Here is a 27969-nt window from a genome sequence, read left to right as displayed (position 1 = left end):
CATACTCGGGAGTAATAGCAGAATGTGTTTTGGGGTGTAATTTGTGGTATGCATATGCTGGGTATGAGAAATATCCTGATAATATGACAATTTTGTAAAAAAAAAAAAAGGAAAAAAAAACTTGATTTTGCAAAGAATTGTGGGAAAAAAATTACAAATACACATCATGCCTCTTACTAAATACCTTGGGATGTCTTCTTTCCAAAAAGGGGTCTTTTGTGGGGTATTTGTACTTTTCTGGCATGTTAGGGTCTAGATATTGGCACCATAGCTTGTGGACTTATTTTTATCAAAGATATGTAGTAGAATACATTTTGGCAAAAATGTATGAAGAAAAATTACTAATCTGCTAAATTTTATAACAAACGAAGAAAAATTTATTTTTTTTACAGAATTTTTGGTCTTTGTTCTTTTATAGCACAAAAAAACCCAGCGGTGATTAAATGCCACCAAAAGAAAGCTCTATTTGTGTGAACAAAAGGACAAAAATTTCATATAGGTACAGTTTTGCATGACTGAGTGACTGCCGAGTCCCCCCGATAGCGGCTGTTTACCACGTGATCGCTCCATCAAATGATGCAGCAATCACTTCTAAACAGCATGTCATGACGCCGGTTCCTCCCTCCCCTCTCTGTACCGATCAGTACAGTGTGAGGGGAGAGATTGTTTGCAGGGCTGTGGGCACTACAGATCGAGCCCACAGGGCTGCTCAGTGCCCATATTCTGGCAGTACTCTGCAATACTCGCCAACACTCTGCAATAAATTTTAACAAAAACAAATAATTTTTTATTTTATTTTTTAAAACAAATTTTCAGTCTTTTTTTGATTTATAGCGTAAAAAATAAACCCAGCTGTGATTAAATACCACCAAAAGAAAGCTCTATTTGTGTGAAAAAAGGACAAACCTTTAGCCTCTGTGGCGGTATGATTCAGTCTGGAATTAGGTGCTGAAAGCGGTACAATTATTTTGCATGGAAATTTGGCGTTTTATTTTGTAGTCCTGTAATTCTTAGGAATAACGCTCTTAAATCTTTTCAAACCAGAGTCTAGCAGACATCCCGGGGATGATAAAGTTTATAATATAATAAAGAATAATAAAAATTATTCAATAATGTAATCAAATCCTAAAACACTGAAAAAGGGACACGTTTTGGTTGCTATGGACAATCTCCAAATTCCAGGCAGAAAAAACAGTATTTATAATATAAAAGTGCATGCAGGGCACTGCACAGACCACTAGGGACAAAGGGGGTGTGTATTTTGTAATACAGCACTGTAATCTGTAAGATTACAGCGCTGTGTGTGTTTTGTGTCTTTTTACTTTTTTAAATTTGCCGCCGTTCTCCGCTCCCGTGCGCCGTAACGCCGCAGGGAACGGAGCTCAGCCACATTCGGCATTGTGAATCGAGCGGAGGACAACTCGATCACGCAGCGTGGGGGACATCGCTGGATCCAGGGGACAAGGTAAGTAAGTCTCCCTGTGTCCTCCCCTGCATCCAGCGAAGCGATCCCGAGTCTGGCTCGGGGTTACCGCTTCTATCAGTAAATTCCTAACCCGAGCCAGACTCGGTATTACCGCTAGGGGGGTTAATAAGGGTACAGTTTTGCATGACTGAGTAATTGTCATTCAAAGTCTAAGAGCACCGAAAGCTGAAAATTGGTCTGGTTATTAAGGGATTTAAGTGGTTAAGAGGCTTTACAACCACTTTAAATTGTAAGCTCCATCAGGGCAGGTGTAAACTCAAAACAAAAACACAAATATTGTATACAATGTAAAAAATGTATTATATTGAAAAAAAATAAACCAGTGGCATAATATCTCAAACTCTTATCACGCATGCACATAGAGGGCAAACTTCGGCAACCTGGTCAAGAGTCTCTTAAAGGTGCAGAAGCGCCAATAAATGTATGCTGGTTTACATTTGTCCAAATGTAAGAGATTCTATACAGGATGGAATAGAGAGCTGAGCTGAACTCCACGGCTTGGAGAGAGAAACTGCTAGTTGGGGTCCTTTTGAATAAAAGGGGTCATAAATCTCTGGTGAGTGTGCTATGTACCTATCTGGTGCAGAGAAAAAGCACTATTTATTTTGGTGTCACCTTTTTTTAGAGTTTTTTTGCACTGATCACTTTAACCACTTGCCTACTTAAACCCCCTCCCGCCCAGACCAATTTTCAGCTTTCGGTCCTCTCACATTTTGAATGACAATTAGTCATGTAACACTGTACCCAAATATTTTTTTTGTCCTTTTTTTCATACAAATAGAGCTTTCATTTGGTGTTTTTTTTATTTTTTTTTTGTTTGTGCTATAAATGGAAAAAAGACCGAAAATGTTGAAAAAAAACGCATTTTCTTTGTTTCTGTGATAAAATTTTGCAAATTATTATTTTTTTTCATGAATTTTGCCCACAATTTATACCTCTACATATCTTTGGTAAAAATAACCCAAATTAGTGGATATTATTTGGTCTTTGTGAAAGTTAGAGAGTCTACAAGCTGTGGTGCAAATCATAAAAAAATGGATCACATCTGATGTACTGGTGGCCTATCTCATTTCTTGCGACCCGAACAAGCCAGGAAAGTACAAATACCCCCCAAATGACCCCTTTTTGGAAAGTAGACATTCCAAGGTATTTAGTAAGAGGCATCGTGAGGTTTTTGGTGTTGTCATTTTTTCCCACGATTCTTTGCAAAATTAAGATTTTTTTTTATTTATTTGTTTTTTCCACAAAATTGTCATTGTAATAGGTTATTTCTCTCACATGGCATGAGTATACCACAAATGACACCCCAAAATAAATTCTGCTACTCCTCCTGAGTATTACAATACCACATGTGGACTTTTTCACAGCCTGGCCACTTTGAGAGGCCCAACATGCAGGGAGCGCCATCAGGTGTTCTAGGAGCATAAATTACACATCTAACTTGTTGACTACCTATTACACTTTTGAAAGCCCTGGAGCACCAGGACAATGACACGTGGCACTGATACGTGGCACTGGGGACAGATGGCACCGACAGGTGGCACTGGGGACAGATGGCACCGACAGGTGGCACTGGGGACAGATGGCACTGGGGACAGATGGCACTGGGGACAGATGGCACTGATATGTGGCACAGGGGACAGGTGGGCATATGTGTGTTTCACTCTGTGTATGTGTTCTTACTTTTCAGTGATGCTGCAGCTGTTCATCTCTCCCTCCTCACACGCTGTCTCTGTGTGATGAGGGAGAGCTGGCGATGAGAGATGAGCTCATATGTTTACATATGAGATCACCTCTCAATGGACATGCCGATTGAGTGCTAAATGGCCGCCGTGATTGGCCATTTAGCACGATCTGTGATTGGCTGTGTCCAAGGGACACGGGCAACGCAGAACTTCCCCGATGCATGCCCGCGCCCAGAGGGGAAGTAAACAGGATGACGTCCAGGGACGCTCTCCCGGCAATTAGCGTCCACGCTGTAGCCGTCTTTTTGCTATAGCGCGGGCGCGACGTGGTTGATTGGTATTTTTAGTTGTATGTATGATTTATGTTTTGATGACACTATAAATTTTTGTGGGGGTTGTGAAAGTGCAGTTTATTCTTTCTGGTTGATTCCCATGAGGACAGGGTCTGATATAAATGTACAGTATGAAAAGCCTTACGTAAGCTGTCGGCACTACATACTTGTTATTAGTAATTTATGAGCAAAGATTACAAAACCATTGCAGCTGACATTTCTTCACCATCCTTCCTTTTCCTTGTAGTCCTTCTTTCCCCGTCCCCATTCTCAGTGGCCAGGGGTATTTTCTGTTACCTAATTATTCTAGAAAATAATTTTAGTAAAACAGCTAAACCTGAAGTATAGTTTTTTGGGGATATAGCACCAAACAAGTTATACGTAATGGTGTGTATTCCATTACCTGCAGGTAGCTGCCTCCTAATAAATAAAATCTGTTGTGCCTCCTCTGAGCCACTGGATACTGTCCTAAGTGGCTGTCTTCTGGTGCTGTAAAGGTTAACAGCAGCCACTGCGAAAAGTAGCACATCTCTGCCATACACCAAGCTCCTACTATTATTGTCCCACAGCACGTTGTATTCTTTATATGGGGTGGAACAGTTGAATGACAGGATCTCCACTGTTTATTCAGAATGCAATGCATTGTGGGAAAATATCGGTAAGATTCCTGTAACTGGCGAAAGGGATCGGATGAGCAGTGCAACTTTTCTCAGTAACACTATCCTTCAGAGCACCAGGAGACCATCAACTCTGTGGAGGCACAGCAGGGAGAATCTTTACTAAAAGCAGCTGCTTGCAGGAAATTAGATACACATCCTTACATATAACTAATGTGTTTGGTGCAGTATACCAAAAACAAATACTTAACCTCAGCCTAAAGTGGTTGTAAAGGCAGAAGGTTTTTCATTTTAATGCATTCTATGCATTACAATAAAAAGCCTTCTGTGTGCAGCAGCCCCCTAATACTTACTTGAGCCCCCTCTCTATCCAGCGATGTTGTAGGATTGTCTCGGCTGCCCGGGACTCCCCTCCTCATTGGCTCATCCCCATTGGCTCCTGCTGCTGTCAATCAAAGTCAGCCAGTGAGGAGAGAAGGGGGGCAGGGCTGGGCCCCAGCTCTGTGTCTGAATGGATACACAGAGCTGCAGCTCGGCTGCTTGCTGTGGGGGCACTCATCAAGAGGGAGGGGCCAGGAGAGCTGAAGAGGATCCAGGCTGCTCTATGCAAAAAAAACACTGCAACAGAGCAGGCAAGTATAACATGTTTGTTACTTTTATACACTGGCCTTCGGAACATAATCTGGAAGGCCAAACAATTAGGCTCCGTTCACACCTTGGCGCTCCATTTTGCGGGCGGAAATGCCGCAAATCGCGGTAAAAACACGCAAACAGAATCATGGGACGCGCCGGGTGTCCCGCGATTCTCTTTACGTGTTTTTACCACGATTCATCGGGCGCCAATTGTGGGGATCAGAAGAGCGTTCCGCGATTTGCAGCGTTTCTGAATCGCGGGGAGAATCGCGACGATTCCGCCCGCAAAGCGGAATGCCAAGGTGTGAATGGAGCCTTAAAGATTGTCCTTGAATAGTGTTTAAGTGCAGTAAGACTAAAATTCCTAATTCCTGTAAATTAAACTCAGAAGGGCATAAGACTAATTGAATTTTTTTTTTTTTTTTTAGGTTATTTCGTTGTTTGAATTGACAAGATACTGCATAGGCATTTGTCTACAAATATCAACACACCTTCGGATATCTGTCTTCAGAATCCCTTCTATCCCAGCTGCTGTGCAGGTTCAAAATCAAAATCATACTGACTGACTGCTAAAACAAATGGAGGAAAAGAAACAGGGGGGAAAACAATGACATATTTATATGGTACCATAAAAATAATAGGACTCAATGAGACTTAAATCACTGGTTGCCTAATGAATAACTGTATGGCAATCCATTTTCCTAATTCAAATGTAATTGAAAAAAGAGCAAGTCCATTGGATTCTATACTTGAGCAGTGGTACGGAAAACAAATATCTGCTCTTTTGCTGATGAATTGTAGGAATATATGGGTAATATAATGCTCTTCTCAAACATATTTTTAATGACAGTATTTTCTGTCCATATTGCTTCAATTTTGGTAATGTGTTGTATCTGAAGCATCATTTGGTTCCCTTCACATTGTTCATGATTAGCTTATTGGGTTTGCCAAAAAGAAAAGATATACCTAACTTACTAAAATAACCACCATTTATTATTTTTTAATCTAAATGGATTTGCTTTTTCATTTAATAGCTTTTAATTGTTTAACAATTACAAGTTTCTTCTCCTCCATAAGAGCAGTTCTAAATTTTCTTATTCTTACCATAAAAGGAAATTAGTTTTAATTTGTTTTTATTTATTGCCTAATATAAAAAATTTAAGAAGTTTTTAAACGTTTTAAAATTACCATTACCAGCTAAAGATATGCTTCTGGACCAATGTGATTTTTCTTTTTTTTTCTTGCTTGTAATAACCCTTATAACACTGGGCAGGAATCCAGCTGTACAGTGTTCTTAAACTGGAAATAATCTTGTGAAGCACCAAGCCATGTGGTATTTGTGCTCTGTGGAGCTGATTCGTTTATTTTTGTTTTAAAAATGAAATTAAATTGATACGGTTTAATAAAAGGTTTTATTTTGTACAGGTAACTGTGTTTTGTTTGAAACTTAGCATACTTTGAAAACGACTTTAAAGCTCTAAAAATTATTACAGAAACCGCCTACAGAAGGCAAACTGCAGTAGAAAATCTTTAGGCTCTCAGGCTTGTAAGGATAGCACATAGCTGGGGATACAGTGTCTGCATGGCTGACAGCAATAACAATATAACAATACACATTTGTTCATTTTTTGGCAGCTGAGATTCCATATCCAAAAATACTTTTAAAAATCAGCATGGGTTACTTCTACATCCACTGTTATTTTGGTGGGTCCTGCGTTTTCACACATCTAAATTTATACTAACGTATGCGATATATAAAAAAAACTTTCTGGGACAGTGTGAGCAAAATGCTCTTAAAGCAGTCATAAACGCAGGTCCATTGTACTCAAACCCAGAGTAATTAGGGATGGAGAGCAGCTGCAATGGAGTGAACATAAACTTATACAAAGCAGGGTTGTATGGCACTTTGATTCAGGTCAAATGACTTGCATCAGCTGTGAATTATGGGAGTTGGCATCAGTGAAGTCTTCATTTACTTTAAACGTTTTTCTGACATCAACATCTTAGTACACTGCCATTACAGCTTAAAGTCATGGGGCCTGCTTTTTCAACTGATACTCACTTTCAGGGAGATTTACTAAGAATGGGGCACACAGAATCTGGTCCAACTGTGAATAGTAAGCAATCGGCCTTTAACTACCACTTGTGCTCCAGTTTTAGTAACCCCCCCCCCCCCCTTATCTCCCATACTCAATGCTTGCCTAATTGAGTTTAGGTTTGCCTTAATGATTTGCTTAATGTTCTTGCATTCCCTTCCTCTCTTTACCTGTAAATGTATACAAAAACAACTTGGATCATTGCCACTAGCAAGTTTTAGATTACATATTGTACACCACAAAGCAAAACTGTTTTACATATTAACATTTCATGTTTCTTTAAAACAAAACAAACTTTATTTAACTTTGTAAAATCAGAAGTCAAAATGGGACTTGTGTTCTTTTTTGGTGGATAATTATTTAATTATATGTTTAAATAGGTAGAAGTTATTCCTTCAGGGAGCCATCAGAATAACATTGACTGAAGCGACTTTCGAACACTTGCCATCTCTTGCTGTTGCTGACAGAAGAAAAAAAGAATGAAATAAAGTTAATATTTTTATATTTCTCATATATTTTGATAATAAAGCTGAAAGTAAAAAAAAAAAAAAAAATACTGTATTGAATGTCTCGCATGACAATGCAATCACTGGAATTTAACTTACGGTGTCCATAAGAATTTTCTTTTGTAACAAAGCCATTTCCTTTCTGAGTTCATTCTGAGCACCAGATAGAAGATTTTCTTGGTTCTTTTCCAGATCATGCATGTTCTATAAATATTGAGATTTCTTTTTTTTTTTTTTTTTTAAATACACTTTAAATTCTAAGACATATTATCTCCCTCCTGTCTTCATATGTGTTATAGCTGCTACTCCTTAACAAATGCAGATGTTTAGTATTAAAGTGTTCCTAAACCCACAACAGTAAAATTAGTCTGTATATGCAGTAAAACATGCTTGTCATACTCACTCTGGAACCTAAGGGGTTAATCCCCTGCATTATTTAAAAATGTTGTTTGATCCTGTCTTCTCTGATCCTCGTCTTCACTCATCCTCCCCTTCCCTCACAGTCCCCTGACCATCTCCTGATAGAACAGAACCTTGGATCAGCACTGTACAGACAGAGAGTCAGGGGTCCTGCAGCCTAATAAGAAAGTCCGAGTAGTATGAAAATAACTCCTAAAGACTTTAACCAGACACTGATGGAAGTCACAGGGCTGCTATATACTGCTGATGAGAAAAGGTATTTAGCAGTTTATATTTAGTAAAACTATTGCATTTTCGTGTACTGTGGGAGACCAGATATAGTGAATGCAGGGTCCTGGGTTTAGTAACACTTTAAGATCAGACATAATTTAAAGTTTTTTTTTATTTGTGAATAAAAAGTTCATTCAGTTTGTGAAAGTTGGTTAATATATTTGATCAAAATAACTGATAGGAATGGGTCTGGGGTGGGGTAACCTTGGATCATGCTCCTACTCACCAATCAAATGGATAAAATTACAAAATGTCTTTGGGACTGAAGGTGTAAAATGTGTAGCAAAGCAGATTCCACTTCAAATAAAAGGAGGATGTTAACTTGCATGCTTGTTCCAGGGTAGAGATTTCAAAAAGAATTAAAGCCATCCAACGGCAGCCTACAAGTTTACTTTAATACCTTGTGTGTTACAAAAGCCTTCACTACAGCCATGAGCCCTTGTTGATTGTCTAAGTTTTAATAGGCAGTCCATTAAGCTATGCAGTAAAACCTGTTTGGAGGTGACACTGTGGGTCATAATAATGCAATTTTAAATATATAATGAAAAATAAGGTAAATGCAGTGCATTAGAACATGTATTTCTCAAAAATATTGCTCAGTTTTCATTAAAATGAAAGAACACAGGGATATATTTTTAAAATGCTACAGGTCATTTGTTCTGTTATGGCTATAATAAATTTGGTTATTTTTAAATGCTGTACTTTATAAATCTTTAATAAAATGACTTTAAATGTTGGTGATCTAATTACAGTTGCATTTGTTTATGCCACTTTAGTAACCATGGCTCGTACTGCACTCTTTTCTTTCTTTTTATATGCTAATGAGTGAATAAAATAAGGAAACATATTTTCCAAATGCATATTTGTTATTCTGAGTAATATAGAGTATATTTTACCAAATCATTCAGGCTGAAAAATTTATATTACATAATATTGCTTTTGCAATTTCTAAGTTGTAGGTTGAAGTGAGCCAGCCACTCCTGCCCCCTCCACAGCCTGGTTCTGCAGTGAGGGGCAGAGCAGAGAGCCAGTGACTGACAGTCACCATCTCTGTGCAGGCTGAGGATAGAAAACTCTGCGATCAGCTGTTTGATTGCTCAGTTCTCGGTCTTTGAGGTGGCAGTGGGACAGCTGCAGCTGGAATTGTTGCTTCCTAAACTTCTCTTTTAAGCTACATGTAGACTGGTTTATAAAACTGAAACAGTAACACATAACAACCAGCTAGCAGAGGGAATGTTACTTTAATAAGTAAATAGCTACATGCCCAAGCATAACTTTTGTAGGCTACCTATCCCTTTAAGTTGAAAATGATCCCTGCAGCATTTCAGCTTTGTAATAGAGTTCTACATATTTATTTAGTGTAAATTGCTAGGATAACTCATATACTTTCCCCGCCACTTTTAAAGTTCCTCCCTAATGAAACAAAAAACTGACCATGGGTTGATAAAGGTCACTGACCAAGAGCATTTGGTACTTGGAGGAACCCAGTGTGTTAGCTGATTCACTAAAGTCATCTATTTGTGTTGTTACTGGATTGAATGAAGAGTCCCTCCTTTCCTGTCCATATCTTTGTAACAGCGCAGAGAATGAAGTGAAATCTCCCCTATTGGAACATAGACCACAATAACATGTTCTTGATGTCTCCATAAAGAGGAACTGTCCCCTGTCCAGTGCTATTACATACAGTGCCTTGCGAAAGTATTCGGTCCCCTTGAACTTTTCAACCTTTTGCCACATTTCAGGCTTCAAACAAAGATATAAAATTTTAATTTTTTGTGAAGAATCACCAACAAGTGGGACACAATTGTCAAGTGGAACGAAATCTATTGGATAATTTAAACTTTTTTAGCAAATAAAAAACTGAAAAGTGGTGCGTGCAAAATTATTCAGCCCCTTTACTTTCAGTGCAGCAAACTCACTCCAGAAGTTCAGCGAGGATCTCTGAATGATCCAATGTTGTCCTAAATGACTGATGGTGATAAATAGAATCCACCTGTGTGTAATCAAGTCTCTGTATAAATGCACCTGCTCTGTGATAGTCTCAGGGTTCTGTTGAAAGAGCAGAGAGCATCATGAAGACCAAGGAACACACCAGGCAGGTCCGTAATACTGTTGTGGAGAAGTTTAAAGCCGGATTTGGATACAAAAAGCTTTACACATCCCAAGGAGCACTGTGCAAGCAATCATTTTGAAATGGAAGGAGTATCAGACCACTGCAAATCTACCAAGACCTGGCCGTCCCTCTAAACTTTCAGCTCAAACAAGGAGAAGACTGATCAGAGATGCAGCCAAGAGGCCCATGATCACTCTGGATGAACTGCAGAGAACTACAGCTGAGGTGGGAGAGTCTGTCCATAGGACAACAATCAGTCGTACACTGCACAAATCTGGCCTTTATGGAGTGGCAAGAAGAAAGCCATTTCTCAAAGATATCCATAAAAAGTCTCATCTAAAGTTTGCCACAAGCCACCTGGGAGACACACCAAACATGTGGAAGAAGGTGCTCTGGTCAGATGAAACCAAAATCGAACTTTTTGCCCACAATGCAAAACGATATGTTTGGCGTAAAAGTAACACAGCTCATCACCCTCAACACACCATCCCCACTGTCAAACATGGTGGTGGCAGCATCATGGTTTGGGCCTGCTTTTTTTCAGCAGGGACAGGGAAGATGGTTAAAATTGAGGGGAAGATGGATGCAGCCAAATACAGGAGCATTCTGGATGAAAACCTGTTGGAGTCTGCAAAAGACCTGAAACTGGGACGGAGATTTATCTTCCAACAAGACAATGATCCCAAACATACAGCAAAATCTACAAAGGAATGGTTCACAAATAAACGTATCCAGGTGTTAGAATGGCCAAGTCAAAGTCCAGACCTGAATCCAATCGAGAATCTGTGGAAAGAGCTGAAAACTGCTGTTCACAAACGCTCTCCATCCAACCTCACTGAGCTTGAGCTGTTTTGCAAGGAAGAATGGGCAAGAATTTCAGTCTCTCGATGTGCAAAACTGATAGAGACATACCCCAAGCGACTTGCAGCTGTAATCGCAGCAAAAGGTGGCTCTACAAAGTATTAACGCAAGGTGGCCGAATAATTTTGCACGCCCCACTTTTCATTTTTTTATTAGTTAAAAAAGTTTCAAAAATCCAATAGATTTCGTTCCACTTCACAATTGTGTCCCACTTGTTGGTGATTCTTCACAAAAAATAACATTTTTATATCTTTATGTTTGAAGCCTGAAATGTGGCAAAAGGTTGAAAAGTTCAAGGGGGCCGAATACTTTCGCAAGGCACTGTAGGTTCTTGTAAGCCCTCTCTTAATGGCAATAAAGTTAAATTTAAAAAAAACATTTAAAGCATCTCTGTTGCCCTGTGCACATCTACAAATGCAAACACAGAGCACGGATATGTATGTAAGCAGTGATTGCACACACATTTGTTATATTTCCACAAACGTCAGAATGAGAGCAATAATTCTAGGCCCATACTTTATGGTTTACTCTAAAATGATGAGCTGAGGCATTTAAAGGGTCACAGACGCAGTTTTGAGGCTTGACATGTTTCTATCTATTTACTTTATACTACCTCATTTTTATTTCTTTTTTGTATTTAAAAAAAAAAAAGGGGGGGGGTTAAATTGTGTTTTTGTGTGCACTAAAATCAGTTTAAGTGTATTTTTTTTTTCCCTGAAAATTTAGAAGTAATAAACAGTTGTGCAAATATTGTGCAACATAAAAACGCAGCTAAAGTGAAGGACCTCTGCTTTCGGAACATATATAATCTTCTGGGGATTTTAAGTAATTTTATAGCCAAAAATGCAGATTTTGCAAAAAAAAAAAAAAAAATGAAAAAACTGATTTAGAGAGGAAGTGGTTAAAATAAAATGTAAAAGCTGGGGCTACACTTCCCTGCTCCTCATGGTAAACATTTAACATCCTTTTGTTTACAGAAGCACATATCAATAGCAAATATCTGGCAATCCTGCAGGTCCCCAATTTATTAACCCTTTCCTTGCCAGGCCTTATGCTCCATTTCTACCCTCAGGTGGCCAGACCATTTTTGCAATTTTTCCTTTGCTCTTTTATTTTTCACTTAGTTTTTAAATATATTTTCTGAAAGTACATGGGCAGTAGAATAAAAAGACTGCTACTGATTTCTACGGTCCCATGATATTTGCGCAAATGTTTATCAAATCAATATTTTTACTTAAAATCCACTAAAATCATGATTAGCAGATAAATACACAGCAAATATAAAAGCTTAACCTATATTGAGTTAATAACAAATATTTGTAATTTTTACATTGTGCCTTTTTGCAAAATGAACGTATCCCAAAAATGTGAATATCCAAATTTCTCTAACAAGCTGAAGATTAATTTTTCCCTTACAGCTTTTAGAATTTGTGAAAGACCCCCAAAACCAAATATTTTCTGAAAGCATGTGACCTCTAGAAAAAAAAAAAAAAAGGTGCTACTGATTTTTTTTTTTTTTTTTTTAGACCCCGCGGTATTTGCGAAAAGGTTTAGCAAATCAATATAATTGCAAAAAATACACTAAAACACAGCTAATTTTACAAAATTCCTGCTAAATCCCTACTACATATAAAAGCTTAACCTGTATGGAGTTAACAAGGAAAAAATATTTTTACATTGTGCCTTTTTGCAAAATGGTGAAAATTGAACTTACTCAAAAATTTCTCTAAAAATCTGGAGGTTTTAATTTTTCGCTTTCAGAATTTGTAAAAGACCCAAACCATATATTTTCTGAAAGCACATGGCCAGTAGAATAAAAAAAGGTGCTACTGATTTTAAAGGCAGCGTGCAAATGTTTTCAAATCAATATTTTCGCTAAAAATACCCTAAAATCTTTAATAGTGTACATTAAGCCAACATAACAAAATTCCTGCTAAATTGCTACTAAACCATCGTTCGCATGTGGCATAATAAAGTGTATGCCCATGGCGGGGAAATGTTTACCCGCACAGGAATGCACAGATGTTCCATGCATCCCTGTACAGGCAGTCCCATTTATGTCAATTGGGATGCAACGGCTGCACAGGCATAGCTGCTGTTCCCAATCTGACATCCATGTGGGTACTTCACCCCAAACTAGACAGTGTGAGCTCAGGGACATGCATGTGGACCTACATGGATGTAAAATTTGGAGCAACAACTCTCTTGATGCAGGTGCTACATCCCAAATGACATCAGTGGGACAGCCTGCACAGAGATGCGGTGAACATCTGCGCGTGTGTATGCTCTGTGTGAACAAGGCCTTAGGCCCCTTTCACACAAGCAGACTGATCAGGTCTGCCCGTCTGTTTTTCAGGCTGGCCCAATCGGACCACCCATTGTTCTCTATTGAGATACCGATGTAAATGGACATGTGTCCGATTACGCCTGCCTGCATCCGATCCAGTCCAGTCAGCTAAAAACAGATGGATGGGGATTCCATTACCCATCATCTAGCAGATAGTATCGGATGGAAATGGACAAGCGGTCCGGTTCCATTTTACTGCCCCATAGAGAATAGCGGGCGGTGTCCTAGGTTGTGCTCAGGGCGCAGAGCATTGCACCCCGAACCCACCCACTTGTGACAATAGCGAATTAATATTTGCTGTTGTCTTCCGGCTTCTCCTCCTGGCCAATCAGGACAGATCGGGTTGGCTGAGAGAAGAAGCTGAGGAAGCTGTGGAAGGGTGAGTGGCGGGACAGTCACAGTGAAGGGGGTGAGCATGTGTGGACCTGGGGGGGGTCTTACTTTGTTTTTAAAGAGATCTAAACAGACCCCAATATCTCTCTTTTTTTTGAGACAGAGAAAGGGACTGAAGATAGTCCCTTTCTCTGTAGCACTTTACATGAATAAATGGATCTGTATAGAGATTTCATTCATATAATGACAGTTTGATACATTGTAACTCTCGCGGTTAGAATGATCAGCTGTCAGTGGATATAAGCAATGATCGCTGCCTATATCCATTGTACGGGGGGTGGGTTTGGTGTACACATGTATACCAAGCTCCCCCAAGCCACAACTTCGACCACCCCCCCTCCCCCCACGATATCCAGCCTGATCACAGGATATCTGTACAGGAAGAAACTGCAGGCTGAGGGAGGGAAGGAGATATGCTGCTCAGAGTGGCCATGGATCGGGGGTGCGGGGGCAGTGTGGGGGGTGATTAGAGGTATTGAGGGGACACATCTTGATTCTCCCCAAGCCCCATGCAGCACCTGAAGCTGGAGTTATAGATTTCTGATATTGTCATTGAAGTGACCATAAGCTTTTATAGGAGAGGGAGATATGACGTCCGTACGGACTTGGCCACCTGCGGGCACTTCTATGAGTCCATACGGCGTACAGACCTGGCAGTGAAAGGGTTAAGGGGCTTGCTTTTAATACTGCCACACTAGACATGGAAGCAGATCTGTGCTAAGATGGTCAAATTCCATCCTTTACACTCTTCTCAGTAAAAATGCAGGATGCTTTTCTGCAGTAACGACTGTAGTCCCATTGCCAGCCAATTACATCACAGGCTGATATCCGAGTGTAAATAAATTGTATTAAAGTCTTTCTGTTTGGAAGAGCACTGAAGTTGCCTTATATTTGGTTCACCCAATTCCCTTGAAGAGCACAGAAGTTTTTTCACATACTTTGTTCACTTAGTTCCCTTTTGATATAAGGGGTTGCCAGTTGGATGTTTTTTTATGCACCTTTTATGAACTGAATCATATATTTTTCACTTTATTTCATCAATTTTTTTAATTTTTTTTTTATAGACTTGTTTTTGCAGGAGTGGACTTTATGCCCTTAAATTTTTGTTGTGTATTTTTGCACTGAATATTCTTATAGATTAGTGCACCTGTTTCTTTTAATTATCTATGCTTATGGTAGGGGTTCGGACCTTTTGGGTTGCAGCTTTTCTTCCTCTCTACATTTTCATTTATGTGTTTGATTTCTTAATTTCAATAATCACACTTCCCTTTATCAGGAGAGTAGGATAAGCACAGGATTTTAACCCTTTTTGACATTTTTAATATGAATACCCATTTCCTGCTGCGATCTCATCTTAATTATCAGTATGGATATTTTATAATATCATAAAAGTAGGAGGATTATTCCAGAAGAAATATTTGACAAGCCTGAATCTGAATCAAGTGGCATGAGAGGCATCTTTGACATTCAAAAATGTACTTGTCACAGAATTAAACACATCGTGGGATGTTGTATTTCTGGAAAAGATACATTAATGGCTTCACCCCCGGAGATTTTCCCCTCTTCCTGACCAGATCACTTTTTGCGATTTGGCACTGCGCTGCTTTAACTGACAATTGTGCAGTTGTGCGATGTTGCACCCAAACAAAATGTCTTTTTTGTTTCCCCCACAACTAGAGCTTTTTTTTGGTGGTATTTGATCGTCTCTGCGATTTTTTTATTTTTTGCGCTATAAACAAAATAAATAGCAACAATTTTGAAAAAAAAAAAACAATATTTAAAATTTTTTTGCTATAATAAATATCCTCCAAAAATATATTTAAAAAAAATGTTTTCCTCAGTTTAGGCCGATATGTCTTCTTCAAATTTTTGGTAAAAAAAAAAAATCGCAATAAGCGTATATTGATTGGTTTGCGCAAAAGTTATAGCGTCTACAAAATAGGGAATAGTTTTATGGCATTTTTATTAATTTTTTTTATTAGTAATGGCGGCGATTTTTATCATGACTGCAACATTATGGTGGACACATCGGACACTTTTGACACTATTTTGGGACCATTGTCATTTATAATAGCGATCATTCCAAAAAAAAAAGCACTGATTGCTGTGTAAATGACACTTGCAGGGAAGGGGTTAAACGTGTCATAGGAAGTGATTAATAACTGTGGGGGGATGGGCTACCACTCACATGACAGCAACTGAATATCAGTGCAGCCCCAACAGTGCCCACAAATACTGCAAATCTGTATCCATCGGTGCAGCCTCATTTAGTGCCCATCAATTCAGCCTAATCAGCACACATCAATGAAGGAGAAAAGTTACTTATTAGAGAATTTTATAACTGAAACTAAGCAAAACATTTTTTTTTTCAACATTTCTGTTCTTTACATTTAGAAAATAAAAAAAATCCCAGTGGTGATTAAATACCACCAAAAGAAAGCTCGGTCTCAAAAATATGATAAAAATGTTGTTTGGGTAGTGTTGCATGACTTTTCAATTGTCATTCAAAGTGTGACAGCGCTGAAAATTGGCATGGACAGGAAGGGGGTGAAAGTGCCCTGTAGGCAAGTGGTTAATTGGCTGCTATAGCGGAATTGTCTGATAGGAACTGTAAATGGTTACCTTTGACCTGATGCTGAATGACCAACAAGGCCTGGCCACTGCACTTAGTTCCCTCCCATTTGGATAAGGCTTTTGATTCCGCCAGAGACCATCTTCCCTGTGCCAAGTTGGACCCCAGCTGGGCTCTCTAATCCTATATGTTCCTGCATCCGTGCTCAATGACACTGGCCAGCGTTGGCGACCCATAAATCAGGGCACACAGGTGCCCCCCCATCCATGCATTTCCCCCCCCCATCTACATGCGGGGCACCAGACGCATGGATTTCAATGTTTTTTTTTCTTTTTAGCACGTGATTAGAGCCAGAGGCCCTAGGAGGGTTCAAAAAAGGGTGGGCTCGGGGCGCAGTGCACCGCACTCAGTTGTGTAATGATAGCGAATAAATATTCGCTATTGTCACACAGATTCTCCTCCCAGCCACTCAGGAAGCGGGTCCTGACTGGCCGAAAGGAGAAGTGAACCTAGGTGGAAGAGGGAGGAGACGCATGGCCGCTGTGAGGAGACACGGGAAAAGCTGGAGGGAATTGATGCTCACGCCATAGATGGGGTAAGTGCAGAACTGACCGCGCCCCCCCCCCCAAAAAACAAAGTTACTTCTTGGTAACATTCTTTCCTGGAGTCTCTCAGGACAGCATCTGAGAGACCTTGGCTCCTCCCCTCTGCAGGAAACACTGCACCAGCCCCTTTTAAAATTCCTCCTTCCCTGCTGGTTCCTCAGTTGTTTTAGAGCACCTCCAGTCTGCTGGGGAGACACAAGAACACGTGATACACATAATCAACAAAATACCACAGTTCCTGTTTCAGGAAATCTCAAATCATTTACATTCGGATGGGTACTAGTGCTGTCCTGAAAGACTCCAGGAAAGAACGTTACCAGTAAGTAACTTCGTTTTTCCCTTAATCGTCTTTCAGGAATGCCACCTGAAAGCATAAGTGAGCACTTACCCTTAGGGCGGGACTACAGCTTGTAAGACCTTGTATTCAAAGACTTGCTCCTTGGTCGACAAGAGATCCACTCTGTAGTGTTTGACAAAGGTATCAAAGCTGGACCAGGTTGCCGCTTTGGCATTGCTCCAGCCCTCTGCCTGTGAGTTTGCCATTGACCTTGTCGAATGTGCCCTAATACCATCTGGGATCTGCTACCCCCCAACATGTAGGCCTGGCTAATCACTTCTCTGAGACACCTGGCTATAATGCACCTTGAGGCTTTCTGGCCTTTTTTAGCCCCTAAAAATAAAACAAACAGGGAATCTGTCTTCCTGAAAGGTTTGGTTTCCTTTAAATAATGCAGGATGCGCCTCCTTGCATCTAACTTATGAAACTTATTCTCCTGTTCCAAGAAGGATTTGCACAAAAAGAAGGTAAAATAATATCTTGACCTCTGTGAAACTTTGAGATAACTTTAGGTAAAAAGGCTGGATCTAGCTTAACCACTTCAATACAGGGCACTTTCACCCCCTTCCTTCCCAGCCCAATTTTCAGCTTTCAGCGCTCTAGCGCTTTCAGTGACAATTGCGCGGTCATGCTACACTGTACCCAAATGAAATTGTTATCATTTTGTTCGCACAAATAGAGCTTTATTTTGGTGGTATTTATTCACGACTCCGTTTTTTTTTTTGTGATATAAGCGCAAAAAAAGCGGAAATTTGGGAAAAAAACAATATTTTCTTTTTTCTATTTGAAAAGAAATCCAATAAAACCAAATTTTGTCATAAATTTTAGCCAAAATGTATTCTGCTACATGTTTTTGGTAAAAAAAATTCCGTTAAGTGTATAATAATTGGTTTGTGTGATCACGGACATATGTACGCAAATAATCATGTACATATGTGTGCAGGTGATCACGTACATATGTGTGCAGATAATCATTGGGACATGTGATTTTAGTGGGACATATGTGGGGGACATGTTTTTATTATTAGGGACATGTGTTTTTATTATTTGGGGACATGTATGTTTTGGGGACATGTGTGTTTTGGGGACATATGTGGGGACTGTGTTTGTACTGTGTGGTGTGTTGTGTGTTTACACTACACTGATGATCAGTGAGTAAAAAGCTGTAAAAAGCAGCTCATACTCACTGATCATCAGCCGGCTGCAGCGTTCTGCTCTCCTCTCCTCAGCGGTGACTTCCGTGTGAGGAGAGGAGAGCCGATTGCCTAGCAACCGGCTGTTTGTTTACATCACATGACGGCCGTGATTGGACACGGCCGTCATGTGATCAGGAGGGCCAATCACAGAGCCCTCCTGCCGATCTGAGATGTGCCGTGTCCGGGTGACACGAGCACATCAGGATCGCGCCGCTGCGCGGGCGCGCGCGCGCGAACCCGCTACTCCTGAAGGACGTTCCTGAACGTCCTATCAGGATTAGACGGCTCCCACCCGGCCGTATATATGCATTGGCCGGGTGGGAAGTGGTTAAAAATGATATGATCCGGAAAAACTTAGGAAAAAGGAGGCTTGGTTGATAAGGCCTCCATTTCATAAACTCTTCTGGCGGTCGTGACCGCCACCAGAAAAACTGCTTTAAGCGTCAGTTTCATTGGACAAATTTCTTGCAGTTCGAATAGGTCCCCTGTCAAGGTTTGGAGCACCAATGACCGGCCCCATTTGGGAAAAGGTGATCTCTGTACTGGCCTTTGTCTACTTAAGGTTTGAAAAATCTAATTATCCATGGATTGGAAGCTAGCTTCTTTTCCTGATAAACAGAAATTGCCGATACCCGACTCTTCAATGTACTGATGCTCAGGTCCTTATCTGCCCCGTATTGTAGATATTCTAGGACCGCCTCTAAACTTTGTGCTGCACAGTATTTCTCGCTAGTTGTTGAATTGTATACATACTTTTCTATATATGGTGTGAGTCTCCATCTTTCTACTATTCAGCAATGTATTGATCAGCTGGTCTGAGAATCCCTTGGCCTTCAACAACTCCAGGTCCCATCTTTCTACCTGGGGACACCATACTGGTCCCTGAAAGAGGAGATCCTCTCTGGATGGTAGAAACTATGCAGGTTCTATAGTCAGTTCTGTTAGTATGGAGAACCATGACCTTCTGGGCCAGTGTGGTGCAATGAGAATCATTGATGTATTCTCTGTTCTGAGTTTCCTTAGTACCGCTGGTATGAGTACTGACCCTTCAGTTGTTCCTCGAAGCGTTTGAGTGCCAGAAAGACTGCCTTTGGTACTTAACAAATTCGAAGATCTTTTCATTTCTTCGTCTTTCCACACTCCTTGTGTTATCTGTGGACCTAGATGGGCCCCCCAACCTACGCCACTTGCATCTGTAGTCATTTGTTGAGTGACTGGTATGGTCCACATACGTCCTTTGGTTAAATTTTCTGGCTTCCTCCACCATCATAAGGACTTTTTGGTATATGTATCTGAGTGTCTAGTGAATCTTGTCTGTGATTCCATATTTTTAAGATAAAGCCATCGCCCTTCTTATTGTGCGTGGTTGGTTATTTTGTAGAATTTTCATTGCTTCTTGAATTTTTTGTACTTTTTCTCTGGGTAAAATCACCTTTTGTTTTGAATCTAGGGTGTATCCCAAGTACGTTAGCTGTTGGGAGGGGAGCAGGTTGGACTTCTCCAGATTTAATAACTATCCCAGTTTTTGGAGGAAATCCTGGGTGTAACTCAGATCTTTGGTTAATTTTTCTGGAGTGGTGGCAAAGATCAGCACGTCGTCGAGGTAAGTGATGACTGCGATGCCCCTGAGTCGGAGTGTCGCCAAAGGTTCTACCAATATCTTTGTGAATTTTTGAGGTGAAGATGAAAGCCCAAAAGGAAGAGCCTGAAACTGAAGGTGGCACATCTCTTCCTTTGTCTTTATTGCCAATCTTAGATATCTTTGGCATTTTGCTCTATTGGGATGTGTAAATATGCATCCTTTAGGTCCAGGGAAGCCATGTAGCAATTTGGGTGTAATAATGCCTTTACAGAAAAGACAGTCCATCCTGAACCGTCTGTAGGTCACTGACTGGTTTAAGGGCTTGAGATTTAGTATCGGTCTGAATTTCCCTGAGGGTTTCTGGACCACAAACACATGCCTATTTTTTCTTGTGGTACATAGCTTACCACTTCTTGTTTTATTAGTTCCCTTATGGCTTCCAATAGACCCCTGGCCTTTTCTTTGTTTTTTGGCAGTTACGTGGCATAAAATCTGCTTGGGGGTAGAGTAGAAAATTCCAAGCGATACCCTTGACGCACAATTCTTAGTATGAATCTGCTTGAGGAAATCGCCTCCCGTTGTGGGAGGGAGGCCCCCAATCTTCCCCCCACCACGACCAACTTGTCACTGTTTGTTACGGGTTTGCTCAGAAGGAAAAAAAATGCTCCTCCTTTGCCTTTCTGGTTCCAGGGTCTCTTGACTCACAGCCCTGGATGTGAGGCCTCGTATCTGTTCTTGGTCTTTTCTTCCCTTATTGCGGTTAACCCCAGGTTGGTTTTATGTTTCAACAGAAATGCTTTTTATCTGCTCTGCGGTCTAGTACTTTTTCCAATGCTAGCCAGAACTCCATGTTTCTAGTCACTACATTTACTGCCATAGCTGACTTTAGACACCCTACTGTAGAATCCCATGATTTTTTCAGAAGGGAATCCATTCTTTTGTTCTTTGGGTCAGACAGCACTCCCATGTCTTCGAAGGCTAGGTCTGTATGCCTTGAGACCTGGGCAAATGCTGCGTCTAGTTTGGGAACCTTGTTCCAAATCGACACAGGGTCATCCGCAAATGGAAATCTTCTTTTTAAAGCTTTTGAAAAGGAAGAGTTTCCTCTCCGGATCCAGACATTCTTCCTTGTCTCTACTAAGACATCATGGACCAGAAAAATGTCCTTTCTTGTTCTCCTAGACCCTGGTACATGTGGTCATGTAATGTTAGGGTCTTCTTTTCAGGTTGCATAACTAGGGTGGTATAGATGGCCCCCAGGAGGCTCTCTACTTCTTGCGAAAGATTATACCTGGAGGGATTTTCTGCCATCACCTTAAAGAGCTTCTCCCTCTGATTCTTGGGTAGCGGAAGCTGCACTATCTGGCTCCTCCTCCCTGGAGACTTCTGGTGGGCCCGCACTTGTTGAGCGTACCTGCAAGTTTGGCAATTCTACCTGTTGAAGTGGTAGCGGAGCAGTTTGAGGCTGCGGGATCTGAAAACCTGTGAACAATGTTTTGACAGACTGAAAGGTATTGGCTAGTTCTTTAACTGAAGCTGCTAACTCTCTGCCTTGGTCAGTGGAATGTTCCTGAACTACCTTGTCTATGCATTCTTTACATAGCGTCTTTACCCAGGAGCCTCCAAGTGTGACTTTACATGAAGGGCACCTCCTCTTGGAACTATGAGGTGGTTTGGTTTTGTCTGTTTTGCACTGAAATACACAATTGCAGGTATCAAAAACAAATTCAAGTTTACAATTTCCTGTATACATCCTCTTCAGTGTGCAGTTTTAAAAAAGAAACGTGGATTTTCTTACCCAGGGTCCTGTGTTTATCCCTTGGCACTAAGGATATGCTTCCCCCCCCCCGCTGAAACAGAAGAAGACATGAGGATGTCAGATCTGTAGAGCAGAGTGGGAGCTCTGTTACATTAAATGCACTGAGCTGCTGCTCTCTTGAAAATGACTAAGATTGGTCAGGAGAGTAGTAAGGTAAGGGGAGCTCCTCCTTAGGTCCCCCTTACCTTTGAGTGACTGGAGCTGGCCTCCGTGGGAGCAGTCTGCCGCTCCTCTGCCTTGGACATGTTCCAAACGGTTTCTTCCTTGTGCCACCAATGGAGCCTAATGCTGTCTCTATAGCAATGTGGCTCCTCTCCAGTCCTCGCCAAACATTGCGGTACGGCTTGCTTTGTACAGCAAGCGCGGATGCCCCTGCCCTTTCTTGTGGGGCCGGTACCTCCTTGCCACACTTCAGCAGGTAAAAGCCTTTCTGGTCAAGGGTCCTAGGAGCTCTGTACTGTACTTTCAGGATATCCATCTGAGCTTTCCTTGCTCCTGGACAGGTTCCTCTGTCGGTGTCTCCCCTCTGGAGGAAACACAATAACTGAGGAACCAGCACGGGAGGAGAAATTTTAAAAGGGGCTGGCGCAGTGTTTCCTGCAGAGGGGAGGAGCCAAGGTCTCAAGTGGCTGTCCTGAAAGATGATTAAGGGAAAAAATCGACCAGGCGCCACTGCTAGCCGAGTACATAGAAGTCGCCTTTAGAAATGTGAATGCTCCACCACCAGAGAGTTTGCTAGACCCTCCTTAGAATATAAGCATGATTGTCTAGAGATTGTAGGTTTCCCTTATAAAACTGGAGGAGAAATCCCTGGCGGGGTCTTTGGTGGAAAATTGCCCACTGCACCACAAGAATTTAGCATGTCATAAGACTGAGTGCTGAGAGAGGGGTTGATTTACTAAAACTGGAGAGTGGAAAATCTGGTGCTGCTCTGCATGGAAACCACTCTGCTTCCAGTTTTTTTGTCAAAGCTTAATTGAACACGCTAAAGTTAGAAACTGATTGGCTACAATACACAGCTGCACCAGAATGTGTGCACTCGATGAGGTTGTTTTACTAAAACGAATGTCCCTTATTGGAATTGAGTGGTTACGCTGAAGCTGGGCCATATATGTGCAGATCTTTTTAATCTTTTCTTCTGGGAGAAAAATCTCTCAACAATGAAGGTTTTAAACACAGAAAAAAAATAGCTTGGGGAGGCTGGAGATTGATTTCTCTAAATGTATTAACTATCCCAAGTCTTTCAACCACTGTAGAGTCTGAAAAATATTTCTCTGTGGTTATTCTTTCAAAGCGGCTGTTAACATGAAGTTGTACAGATAAGGAAAGATTGTAATCGAATGCAGCCTCAGATGAGCTAGGACCTCTGCTAGCAGTTTGGAAAAAAATCCTGGAGTTGAAAACCCTAATAGTAGAGCTCTGCATTGTTAACGATAAACCACTCCCTCTATATCAACAGCCAGCCGCAAAAAGTTTTGAGAGATTTCCCTGATCAGCATTTGCAGATGCACATCCTTTAAATCCAAGGTCACCATGAAACAATCTTGTTGTAAAATATTCTTCAGAGAAAAGATGGATTCCATACAGAATTCGTTGTCTCCTATTGCTTTGTTTAAAGGTTTGAGCTTGAAGAGCAATCAAAATTTCCCTGATGGTTTTTGACCCAAAAAACGCATAAAATAAATACCGTCTCCCTTGCTTTAAGACAGGGACTAAAACCTTCTGCTCTACAACATCCCCCATAGGAAGAGTTAGCGTACTGGCCTTCTAAAAATATTTGGGTAGCTTCGTTACCAACAATCTCTTTGGGGAATTGCTGTTGAATTCTAAAGTGTACTCATCTTCTATAATCTTAAGAATAAAACTGTTTTCCACTGTGGAAGGAAACCACTTAATCTTCCTCCCACAGATTGCATCTTGTCATTGGGACTTGGTGGTCTGATCAGGGGGTTAAAAAGAATGCCCTCCTTCCCTTTATTACCCTTGTGGCCAATCCAGTGCTTTTTTGGTTTAGCGTCTTTATTCTCTTGAGATTGAAACTTTTAGGGCTTCTTCTAGCTCAGGACTGAAAAGCAAATCCCTCAAAAATGGCAGACTACATGGCCACAGTTTAGAGGATGCATCCCCACACCAGGTCTTAAAAAGGAAGTAAACACTGATGGGTTTACTTCTTTGTCTCCCTGCAAAGGTAAACCATAATGGGCTACTATGCATCGCATTGTAGCCCATTATGTGTCACTTACCTGACACAGGAGCCAGCGATGTCACCAATGTCCCCTCTTCTTCCGGGTGTTGCTGCTTCAGTTACTCACAGCGCCGAAGCAACGATGACGTCCCTCCCACGCATGCGCATGGGAGCCGACACTAACGGCATATCGCCGTTAGCGGTATGCTCCTAACAGCGATAGTGCGCCTGCACGCATGCGCCGTAGACAGCAGTGCCTGTCTATTAGTAAATATCTCCTAAACCGTGTAGGTTTAGGAGATATTTCTTGAACCTAAAGGTAAGCCTTAATCTAGGCTTACCTGTAGGTCAAAGTGGTCTGTAAGAGTTTACAACCACTTTAAGTCACAGTGATATTCTTACCACAACAACTAAGGGCATGAACTCTTGCTGACATCTGATTCTGCAGAAGCATCTTCAATATATGTAACTGCTTTGAATAGCATAGGAAGAGATTCTAGCACAGGGATATGCAATTAGCGGACCTCCAGCTGTTGCAGAACTACAAATCCTATGAGGCATAGCAAGACTCTGACAGCCACAAGCATGACACCCAGAGGCAGAGGCATGATGGGATTTGTAGTTTTGCAACAGCTGGAGGTCCGCTAATTGCAGATCCCTGTTCTAGCAGTTGCTCTGTAGGTTCTCCAGCCATCAAATTAGCCTGCAATTGTGACAGCTAAAACTGCAGATCTCTTACAACACAATTAGTGGCCAAAGCCAACTTCATTTTTTTTCATGTTGCACTCCTAGGCCCATTTAAGAAGATCACCTCTTCTTTTTTTTTTTTCCAGAAATTTTTTATTGAGTTTTATATAACACAAACAGTTATAATGAGGCACATAGGGTAAGTTTCACAGCATTTGCATAGTACCAATATGCACAAAAGTCTTACAATTGCCATCAATTGATAAACAATAGACAATACTGTTATGTGTCACCTATAAGCAATATAGTGCATATAATATTAGTAGAAAGGTGAACACGAAATACCGTAGCAAAAATAGGCAATTAACTGCTAGATTAGAAAAAACAAAAACAAAAAAAAACTTCAAACCAAGGGGAAGTTATATAGATGGCTAAACATGGCCAGGGTCCGAAAGCATGTCTCATCTCCTTACGTCCACCCCTACAGGGAACTTGCTGTGGAAGATCACCTCTTCTATCCATAGAATCTTTTAGTAACCCCATGTCCTCAAAAGGCAAGAGCCCTTTTCTTTTTTTAAATTTCAGATAAAGAGGCATTCTGCCATGGATGCTTATATTCCAGACTAGGCTAGGATCTCCATTAAATAAATTGAAATCTCCCTTTGATACTGTTGGAGAAAGGTTACTTTTCTGAATCAGACCACTCTTTAAGGATCAAAAGGATAAAAGATGGAAGCAATCAGATAAAACTTTATGCACTGGAAAAACTCAGGATTTTTTCCTTTGCAGCCCCTGATACATTTGACCATGTCTTGACAATTGGACTTTTTCTTTGTTAATATCAAATGTCTTGTAACTGGAAACTGGTAGTTCATCTACCTTTCCCTAGGACAATTTGAAACTGGAAATCTTGTCAGCTTCTTCCTGGTCTTCATCATGGTCAGACACAGACTGAGAAGGTCCGGGTCACTGACAACTGTCTTGACCTCTTTCCCCTGAAAATTCTGTCCCAAACCGAATGGCACCAGATTGGAAGGAATGTGCACTGATAGAAGACTGACTGACTGGCTGGGTTTGCTGAGCCATGCATATCAGACAAAAAGGATTGGAAGGTATGAAATATGGATGCCAAGTTTTTGACCAATGTCAGAAATGTGGTGCATACTGCGACTGATTCTTCTTTAAGAAGATCCCCAATACAAGTGTCAGAGCAGTTTAGAATAATTGGATCTAAACTTAACTACGCACCGCAGTCATTTTCTTTTTAGGAGTAGTACACTTATCCTACTCTAGGCCCTTAGTTTGAATCAAACCAGCAAAAGGACCAAATGACCATGTTTACAGGGACAAGACTCCATACCCCATACCCAACTGAATCACAAATGCAGCCGAACAGTGTCTGACCAGCACAGTTCCACCACCAAGGAGACCCAGGTGACCTCTTCAATCCAACCACTAGTAAAACAACACAGTATACCCAGCAGCACAGAAACCAGCATTACCGCTTACCTGTGAGGTGCTGATGCCTGCTTCCACCAAAGCTTTCGAATGGGAGGAAGCCCCATAGCCACATGCACCAAACAACCAGGAGGGAATGATCCTCTCCCATGCCGCTGCCTGGGCGCATGGAATGGTCAGCCAAAAAAAGATAACCATCCACGGTATAGACCTTCGCCAGGCACAGAGAAGGTAATGGGTCTCTTCCTGTTCCCTCACTAGGAGGGATCCCAAAACAACAGACAAGTTAGGTGAGGAACTCGGCTACATGCTAAAGAGATGGCCAGTTCCCCAGGCAACATGTTCTTCCAGATGGAGAAAACACTCAAAATTGTGTGCCTGGAAGACAGCCTTTTAGCTCTGATGTGGCAATGTGTTTCCTGTCCTGGTGGGAGGAGCTCCATTTCTTAAAGGCTGTCCAGGAAGATGACTGGGGGGAAAAAAAATCAAGCTGGTGATGATATTGTCCAAAGATATACAGGAAACTAATGATGTGAAAGTACTAATTTATACATGTGGTGGTACCTGCACATACCTTCAAATGTGCCTTGTGCCGCGTACACACGATCAAACAATCGGGTGGAAAAGTCCGGCAAACTCAAGTCCGCCGGACAATCCCCCGTGTGTAGCCTCCGGCATACTTTTTTGACCCGAAAGTATGGCGGACTTAGAAAGTAGCTTTGCACTCCAATCTTCCCGCCAGACTCGCATTTCGGCGGACAATCCAGCCGTGCGTATGTCAGTCCGCCGTACTTTTGAAATGAACGGACTTTTCCCGTCCGGAGAAAAGTCCGCTCATTTCGAGCGGGTCTCCAGGTAGGCGAGGCCCGCGAAGGAGACGTTGCTGGCCCCGCCACCTGGTATGGACTTACAGGGGAACCCCAACGCCGAAAAAAATCGGCGTTGGGGTTCCCCCCAGGTCCACATCAGACCCTTGTTCGAGCATGCTACCCAGCCGGCCAGGAAAGGGGGGACGATGGAGCGCCCCACCCCTGAGCCGTACCAGGCCACGTGCCCTCAACATGGGGGGTGCACCTTGTCCCCATGTTGATGAGGACAAGGGCCTCTTCCCCACAACCCTGGCCGTTGGTTGTCGGGGTCTGCGGGCGGGGGGCTTATCGGAATCCAGGAGCCCCCTTTAATAAGGGGGACCCCGGATACCTGCCCCCCACCCTATGTGAATGAGTATGGGGTACAATGTACCCCTACCCATTCACCTGTGAAAAAAAGTACAAAAAAAACACAACACAGGGTAAAAATAGTTTATTGCACAGCTCCGGGGGTCTTCCGTCTTCGGGGGTCTTCTCGCCGGAAGTGAGCGGAGGGAGCGACGAGTCAACATCTGAAGAGAAGAAGAACAGAAGGCGGCGACGACGACGACAGCGGCGACAGAAGACCGGAGAGGGGGACAAGAACCCCGAAGTCGGAAGAAGAGGCCGCGGCTAGGAAGAAAGCCGGGCTCCTCCGCTAGCAAAAGAGCTAGAAGAAGATAGCGGAGGAGTCCGGCGAGAAGACCCCCGGAGCTGTGCAATAAAATATTTTTACCCTGTGTTGTGTTTTTTTTGTACTTTTTTTTTTACAGGTGAATGGGTAGGGGTACATTGTACCCCATACTCATTCACATAGGGTGGAGGGCCGGTATCCGGGGGCCCCCTTATTAAAGGGGGCTCCCGGATTCCGATAAGCCCCCCGCCCACAGACCCCGACAACCAACGGCCAGGGTTGTCGGG

The 27969-nt window shown here is 41.7% G+C and overlaps 2 protein-coding genes across 2 annotated transcripts in view; one reads left to right on the top strand and one right to left on the bottom strand.

Annotated features, from left to right (window-relative positions):
• Positions 1–8781, top strand: part of CHPT1 (choline phosphotransferase 1) — an 87741-nt gene extending 78960 nt beyond the window's left edge. The window contains exons 8-9 of the mRNA XM_077472216.1: positions 5182–5292; positions 7230–8781. Coding sequence (XP_077328342.1) covers positions 5182–5292; positions 7230–7274 — 156 coding nt within the window. The 3' untranslated portion in view covers positions 7275–8781. The remainder of the gene's footprint in view (positions 1–5181; positions 5293–7229) is intronic.
• SYCP3 (synaptonemal complex protein 3) overlaps positions 6867–27969 on the bottom strand; it is a 120078-nt gene continuing 98975 nt past the window's right edge. Inside the window, exons 8-9 of the mRNA XM_077472217.1 lie at positions 7455–7559; positions 6867–7309 (exon numbers count right to left, since the gene is read on the bottom strand). Coding sequence (XP_077328343.1) covers positions 7256–7309; positions 7455–7559 — 159 coding nt within the window. The 3' untranslated portion in view covers positions 6867–7255. The remainder of the gene's footprint in view (positions 7310–7454; positions 7560–27969) is intronic.

This window comes from Lithobates pipiens, unplaced genomic scaffold, assembly GCF_037356315.1.
Source record: "Lithobates pipiens isolate NorthernLeopardFrog02 unplaced genomic scaffold, aLitPip1_a1.2 Scaffold_8, whole genome shotgun sequence".
Classification (NCBI taxonomy): Eukaryota; Metazoa; Chordata; class Amphibia; order Anura; family Ranidae; genus Lithobates; species Lithobates pipiens.
Note: the sequence above shows the minus strand (reverse complement) of the source record. Positions and strands in the feature narration are given on the sequence as shown.